General features: G+C 29.6%; 1 protein-coding gene across 1 annotated transcript; it reads right to left on the reverse strand.

The window, feature by feature from the left end:
* Window positions 1-212: 212 nt before the first annotated feature.
* Window positions 213-3,071, reverse strand: LOC107605716 (allene oxide synthase 1, chloroplastic). The gene is made up of 2 exons (XM_016307683.3): window positions 1,437-3,071; window positions 213-688 (listed from the first exon to the last, which is right to left on the reverse strand). The coding sequence occupies exons 1-2, from the start codon at window positions 2,736-2,738 to the stop codon at window positions 359-361; spliced, it is 1,632 nt and encodes a 543-aa protein (XP_016163169.1). The 5' UTR covers window positions 2,739-3,071; the 3' UTR covers window positions 213-358.
* Window positions 3,072-8,617: the final 5,546 nt, after the last annotated feature.

Raw genomic sequence — 8,617 nt, forward strand, 5'->3', positions numbered from 1 at the left:
TTGTCAATGACTGCAGCAGCATGTAATACCCACTACTTGAGTGGGTTACATGATGACCCACAAAGGTTCTATTATTACCCAACTTTATGTTCCAATATGACTCCAATCTAATTCTCTATATCTATATTAAAAATGCAACATGGGGACCATACCTTTTAGATTCATTGACCCTAAATTCAATAACATAAAATCAAAATACTATACAAAATCAATACAAGAAATAGCTTAGATCTTCATCTCTTTAATTAGCCATTGATATACCATAAGAATATATATAGGATTAACACCAAAATAAAAATAAAAATAAAAATAAAAATCCTAATAAATACAAGAATTAAAAATTGAATTATTAGAAGGTTTAGAAGCTAGCTCTCTTAAGAGAAGTGAGAGTAATCTTAGAGCCTAAAGGTGAAGTTCCAACTTGAATCTCAAATGAATCATAACGAAGAAAGAGTTCAATAACTAGAAGTCTTGAAACAAGCACAACAAAATCCTTCCCAGCACATTGCTTGTTGGAAATACTGGGATTTTCGGTTTCAGGACCATTGGACCAAATGACATACTTCAACAACTTCTCCCCTTCCTCTCCCATGAACCTGTCCCCAACAAATTCCTCGGCTCTGTCGAAAATCTTTGGATCTTTGGTTGCAAATGGTTGGTACCCAAATAGCATTTCCCCTGCTTTTACCTAACCCATGTCAACAATAAACCGTTAGTTTGTTAGTTAAATGATAAAATACAAACACAAACACAAACACAACTCACCACTTTAGCTGTAGAAGTATCCACTTTATATTAAAAAAAAAGAGACAAATTTTTAAGTGTTTTTGTACTCTCATTAATTAAATATTACGTATTATTTTTTATTTTAATTTTTTTAACATAAAATAAATTTTATATTAAAATATAAAATATATATTTAAAATAAATTAAACTACAAATATATTTATATACAAATATATATACATGATAACATTTTAATTTTAATTAGACTTTTATTTTGAGTTGTTAACAGGTAATGGAATCTTTTACCAGCTCATAGCAGTTTTGCTAACCTTAATTAACTAACGAAAAAAGTTTAATAAAACAATTCATATTAAAATTTATTAAAATTTTAACTAAACAAGTTTTTTATACAAAAACAATTCAAATAAACAATTATAATATTCTAATAAAAAAAAACTAGTGTACTCTGCATCAAATAAAATTTATTTTTTTTAATGATTAGATTAATCAAATAAACAATTATAATATTCTAATAAAAAAAGCTAGTGTACTCTGCATCAAATAAAATTTATTTTTTTAATGATTAGATTTTTATCTATTCATATCAATTTTTTATTATTACAAAACAAACTATTACTATCAAGAATAGATTTGCTAAATTTGATAGTAATTAGCAATAATAATTACTAGTTAATTAATGAATTAATTACCTGAAAAGCATGTTCATGGCTTTCAATGACCAAGTCCCGTTTGGCTTTGCCATACTGCAACGGCACCGGCGGATCAATCCTAAGCGCCTCGTACACCACCGACTTCATCAGCTCCATTTTCTCCATCGTCGCCATCGTAACCTCTCCACCCGCCTCCTTCACCGCCGCCCTAATCTCCGCTGCAAGCTGCGCGTGCAACTTCACCCCCGCCCTCCCGATCCACTTCATCACGTTTGGGAAGAACAGCTTCATGCCTCCGAACGAATTGAAGCAGGTCGCAAAAACTAGGTTATGGCACGCTTCCTCTCTCGGGATTCCCAATCTCTCACCTTCATCCAGCACGAATCCCGAAGATTCGTAGAAGAAATCGTAGAGCCTCTGGTACTGCTTCTTGATTAACTTCGGCGGAAGACGGAAGTTGTGGAAAACAGAATCTTCAATGAACTGAGGCAGACCGAGTCGCAGAATCGGACTGAGTTGAAACAGAACCCACTTCTGAACAATTCCTGGTCCGTCCGTACCGAGTTCGGTGTCGCCGGGGTTCGAACCGAAGAGCGATCGCCCTAAGAAGTTAAAAGCTGCTTGATCGTTGGCGAGGGCAAAATCGGCTTTTCCTTTCTCAGAAAGCTCTGATTCCAAGGACTCGAAGAACTCCGTGTAGCTTGAACGGAACTCAGGAATCACGTTTTCACGACGTGATTTCAAGAGAAAAAACATTAACCGTTTCAAAAGGCCGTGTTTGGCTTCTGAAGGATCCAGGTAAGCGAGGACTCTGTAACCGCCGGTGAATTCAGTCGACGGCATGTAGGTTCCGGTGAACACGTCACGCTTTTCCACTTTCGAGACGTCAAAAAGAGTGGGAAAAGACTTGGCGTCGAGCAAAACGACTACGTTTGGTGAGTTTGAGATGAACGGTCCAGGTGGCATGTTGGTGCGGAAAACGGTTGATTGGTATTTTTGGATTCTTGATTTGAAAAACTCGTCACGCCCTTGGTTGTAGAAGTAATCCTGACGGTCTTTTAAAGGACCGATGATTGGGATCCCAAGGTCCCCCGGGATCTTCCTCATCGGTAGGTTGTTGATGGTTGGCTCACTTGGTAAAGAATTTGTTTGTCCACGCTCGGGTGGGACCGATACTGACGGTGTCGGCCTCTCCGACACGGAAGCCCGGATTGGAAATACATGGAAAGAAGAGCGATTTGAGTTTGTTGATGGAAGTGAGAGCTTGTTGGAAGTTGTCACCCTTATTGATGGGAAATCTAGTTGGAGGAATAGAGAAGATGGCAATGTTGATGATGCCATGTTTTGTTCTTAGAACTATTGAGCTTAGGACTGTAATCAAAGTTTAGGAAGAAGGTTTGGGATTTGGGAGGGTAATTAAAATAAGAGATGGGAGGGTAGGTGGGTGATGGAATGGTCTAACCGGTACTGCTTGAGAAAAGAAGAGGGGTATGTGGGGATTTTATATGATTGAAATTTAGGGGAGGGAGCTGTTTGGATAACCATTTGAAGAAAAAATGCAGAGCCTCTTCCATTTTGTCCAAAATATAATAGTGTTGGACTTTAGGAATCGTGTAACTTGTGCTTTAATTAATTGAGTTTTTGCTATTATCAAGGCACTGTTCATTTGGTTGTGCTTGGACTGTGCCTCCCAAAAAAGCATCTAATATTTTGTTTGCTTTATGGATTATAAATTTAGGTTTTATTATAATAAGAGGCTTTTTATATTGAGAAAGTTTAGGTTAGTAATTTTTATGTTTTGTGATCAATACTTAATCATAAAAAAAAGTGAGTGATTTTTTATTATTAGATGTAATCTCACACCATTAAAAATATTATTGATGATCGATTTGTGTACTCCAAATTTTTTTAATTTTTTACTAAAAAATTGGACGGTCCAATTTTTGTTCCTGACACTACAGTTGCGTAAAGCACCTATACATTCTATATCTGCGTTCTACATCATTCTTCCTCCCACATCTAAATTAAAAAGTACTCTTATTTGGTTGGATGTATATTCTTATTTTTACTAGAGAAATTCTAAATCGACACATGTTTTTTTTTCCCACAATTGAGTGTAAAAATTTTAAAAATAAGCTTTAGTGGTAGATTTTTAACATGCACTGTGAGGCTATTGAACATTATGTAGCACTAGGAGTTATGATAATTTTTTTGCACTAACAAGCTAGTAGTTTAGTTGGTTTAGGGTATACTATAATATTTAGGTATACAAATATGTTAAAACTAAAAAGAGAGAGTTTTACTGTTTAAATAATTTTATTTATTTTAAGTAAATTTGTTTCAGATGATAAAGTATCCAATGAAAATTTTCAATATAAAACTGTACTGTTTATGGATAAGAAATTATTGTCCTACATTTATTATGAAACTCGATCTTATCCTCTAGTAATAATATTGGACTAATGATGTCAGGATAATAAAATAACTACACAAATCTTGTTATCGATTTATTTTATTTATTTAGATATTAGGCTATTTTGACATATTATAATTAGATTATTTCCTAGGTCGATTTTATCCTCTAATGCTAATCATTATTGGATTTTGAATCAGGTTGCAATTTACATAAATACCAAAAACTAGTTATCTGTATAAAAATTTACAATAATTTTGTATTCACATTTATAATAAAAATACAAACAAAGATAAAGTAGTGATTTATAAGTGGACAATATTTGATATTCATAAAAAGTTTGATTATTTTGATAATTAATTATTCTATTAAAAATATATAATGACTAGTTTAGTAATTAATTTTTGTGTTTATAAAACATCTTTTTATAAAAAAAGAAACGTGTCATAAAAATATAATGGTATTAGTGCAAGTCGCATTATGAAAGGTTATTTTTGGAATGAAAGTAGTGCTCTAAAAACTTTTGGTGATGTTGCCTATTGTCTCTATCATATTGGGATAGAACCTTTGTATCTTTGGAATGTGGCATTCATTCTTTCAAGATAGGCAATGCCGTGTTATATATGTGTCTGAAAATATGGAAGATATATATCTATTTATCCCATGTTTGGTTTAATTTGGATTTTACTCTATTTAGTAGTTACAGGATAAATAAGAATGGTTCCATCTCTTCAAACTATTTCACATTTTAGTCACTTGCATTTTTATGTTCAAAATATTGGAAAAGGGTTATATTAGTAATGCCACTTGTTATAAATCTAGTTTGGTCACATAGCATATAGATAAATAAGATAATGCACTCAACAAAAATAAATTATAGTGCCTTGAAGACCGATGGAATATAATAAATTATTTTGCTAATGCTATGATAGTATGAAAAAGTTTAGGCATTAACTATAATATATATAAGTCAATTAAGCTATTTTTTTAATTTTTAATTTAAAAATTTTAAAAATTAAAAGAGTGAGAGGTTTTTTTTTTTTTGTAGCGAACTTATTTTTTAAATAATTAGTTGAAGTTGACTTCATTCTTAATTAATTTTTTAGTAAAATAATGATATAATATCATGTGTAGTTAGTTAGAATATTCCTTATACTACATACATTTTTTAATTTAGTAAAGTTAAGAGAAAAAGAAAAGCAGCGAATAGGCTTTTTTTTACTCCCGTGTTATAAATAATTTAGAAGTATATTATATATTAGTAATATTAAAGATATAAGAATTTAAAATTATTTTATTTAACTTAATATTTATAATTTTATGTATATAATATTTATAATTATATATTTATTGTATCTAAAATTAGTTAATTTTTTAAGTAATAATTAAAAAAATAAAATAAAAAATTAATATAAAATAAAATAATTTTAAACTGACTTAGATTTTTTTTTATTTTTCTCTCAAATTATATATCTTCTCAACAAATGCCAGCTCTGAGTGATTGAATCTTTTATTTTGTTATCATATATATGAATATGATATCATCAGCTCAGTATATTATTAATTCTTTTCTCCTTTTTTATAAATTTTTTTTTGTTTCCATAGTTGAGCCTTAACATAATATTTAAAGCTTAATTAAGCCAAAACAAATTTTTTTTACATGTTCACATCGTAATCTTGTTGCATACTATTTTTTATACTGGTATATGTATATAAAAAATATTATTTATACAAAAAATAATTTATCATCATATATTTATGTATAAATAGTTAAATATATATGTGGTTTAATTTATTTTAAATATATATTTCGTCTTTTACAATATAATTTATATTAATAACTATTTAATAACTGATTTTGTGTGTATATGTAGCATATAGTTATACGTATATAACTAATAATTACATAATATCATAAATATATTCGGATTAGTATATAAAATTGACTAAAAAAAATATATACGAATCACTCTTAAGAACCTATAAATCTAGTATTATCATGTATGAGAGTATTAAAAAAAAAATATCAATACATTATCTCTAATAAAGATCAATGTTATATATTCATATTAGAGGAATCCTAGGGGCAATAATTTTTGTGATTTGTAGCCATTAAATAGTCATTAATAATGGTTTTAATGGTGTGAGATTGGTGTGAGATTTCATCTAATGGCTCACTTTTCTTTGCTGATTACATGCTGGCCAAAATTTAACAAAGTTGCTAACCCCTAAACTTTTCCTTCATATTATATATGTTTATCAAATAGAAATCTATATCATATGATTGTTAAATAATTAAATCTAAGCCTCTATTATTAAGGCATTCCACATATGATCCAAGTTCCGAATAAAGTAATTAATTATTTTTTTTCCATTTTTTCCCCCAGAATATGAATAGAGACGAAACGATCCTAATCTCATGTTCACACTTGAATGCTTTATAAGTAAATTAAACTCGTTTTAGCAAATATCCATAACACGAGTGTTAAGCGTGTGGTAGTAACCTAATAATTAGTATATGTATTAATGGAAAATATGTGTTTATTAAGACAAACTAATTAATAGCCTTATTAATTACAAGTAGTACAGGGGATGAATTATCTCATCTTCATCTCCATTAATTATTCTTCATGCATGCATGGTGGTTAGACCAGAGATTAGAGAATACTATATAATCAAGTCGAAAATCTCAAGCCACAACCTAATTCTGAATCTTTGAATGTACCTACATTTTTGTCAAGTTTCTTTGGAGAAGAACCAAAAGAAGAATTAAAAGAACTATCACTTCCTCAGTTCCTTGACATCAACCGGGTTTGGTGGGTCCACCGATTTGGCCGGTGGGGCTTCTAAATCCCACATTGGGTAATAGTCTTATTATTTATTTATTTTTTAATTGGTAACCATCCACATTATGTATTTTTGCCTAATTTTTACTTAATTAGTAATTACATTACAACATTTTTTTTGTCTTCAAAAAAATTACATTACAACATTACAATTATTAAAAAAGAGTATTAGAGATGGTAAATTTTATAATTTGTAGTCATTATTTATCTAGTTTCTACTTAGTAATTACATTACAACATTACAATTGTTAAAAAAGAAGGGTTAGGAACAACAGATTTTATGATTTATAATCATCAATTAGTTATTATTAATATTTTTAAATATGTGAGATTATATCTAATAATATAAAATTATTTTTTTATTGATTAAATATTGACCAAATTTTAAAAATTTTCTCTTAGCGAAATATAGTTCTAGCTAGAATGTAGAATACGTAGCCTTAAGTCCTTAACTAAAGATTCGCTCAACCAATAACATGAAACATAGGAAACTCAATATTTGACTCTATAGGAAAGAAGGTGGAAGCTCACCAATTAGGTTTGAACTTTGAACCTCATGCTCTTCGTGTAGTTGAATTAATTCCACTCTCCAATTTGGATTAATTCTCAACTTATTATCAAACTTCAATTGCAAAAGGGTACACGAAATGATAACTACAAAGTTTATGTTTAAATTAATTTTGTAGAAATTATAAATGGTGAATGAGTTATTAAGGTTAATTTTTTTTATATGAAAAAAATTTTGATATTTTTATTAAAAATGAGATTATTTCGTATAATTACATGTGAATGAATTTTGTAGGTAGAGAATCAATATGCAGGATGTGTATTGGACACGCATCATCATTTTGACAACACATAATAAAGTACGTGTTGGACATATATCATCATCCTGACAATATGTAGAATACGTATAATATTAAAAATGCGTTTTCATAATACTGTAATACACTTCAAATATCACTATTCAACTAAAACATCATATTCATCCATATTAAAAATAATTTCTGGTTATTAGACCCTTATTAGACATACCTCATGAAATTACAAATTAAATTAAAAGTAAGAATATGACTGAGATGGTTGAATTTGATTGCTTTTCCGTCCATTTTCAGATGCTTTTTCTGAGGTCAAAGTCAAAATGAGGCACACACAACAACACATTCTCATTCTTAATTAGTTCTCATACATTCTCACTGCGTTCCAAGTTTCATTCAACTTTAAAAGGTCTAATACAGAACTCAGTTCTCACTGCCGGCCAAAAATACCCGCCACTATCTATCTCATGCATTTTTTTTATACAGAAACAAATTGTTGAGAACGATGGATGTGATGTGGGGAAAACAAAACAAAAAGAGAGGGATAGAGAAAATAAAAATAATACTGGTCATCAGTTTGTTAAGCACTATATATGTGGCAAGTGCTATAATATAATAATTTGGAATCAAGGTGAATCATGCATTATATATTTTGATACAATGGATTAATAAAAATGGTATAAAAGGCACGTCAATTACCTACAGTTTATATCTTTAAATTTGATGTTGCATTAAATCAAGTGTACCTTGAGAGAGAAAGTTGCATGAATGATTTCTCCGAAGAAATTCATCCACTAACAACAGTGCTATTTTACTCCGACCACTCAAAATGTATAAAATAATAATGCTCAAGTTTATTTAAAAAGGTTTCAAAGTATGGAAATGAATATATATCGTTCGTTATTGCTAATTTGATACCATTCTTATTTGGCATGAAACAAATGTGCCCAAATTATCCTTCAATTATTGCCTCCCACTAATAAATCAACAGTTTTATGTTTCCAATACCACTTCCTCCATATCGGGACACAGACACTTTCAATTTTCATATCCTAATTATTAATTTTGAATATATATTATCTATCAACATAAGATAACATAAATTACATAACAAACGAAATAATACTAAAAATTTTAATAATG

This window comes from Arachis ipaensis, chromosome B6 (assembly GCF_059453495.1).
Source record: "Arachis ipaensis isolate K30076 ecotype BB chromosome B6, ASM5945349v1, whole genome shotgun sequence".
In the NCBI taxonomy this organism is placed as follows: Eukaryota; Viridiplantae; Streptophyta; class Magnoliopsida; order Fabales; family Fabaceae; genus Arachis; species Arachis ipaensis.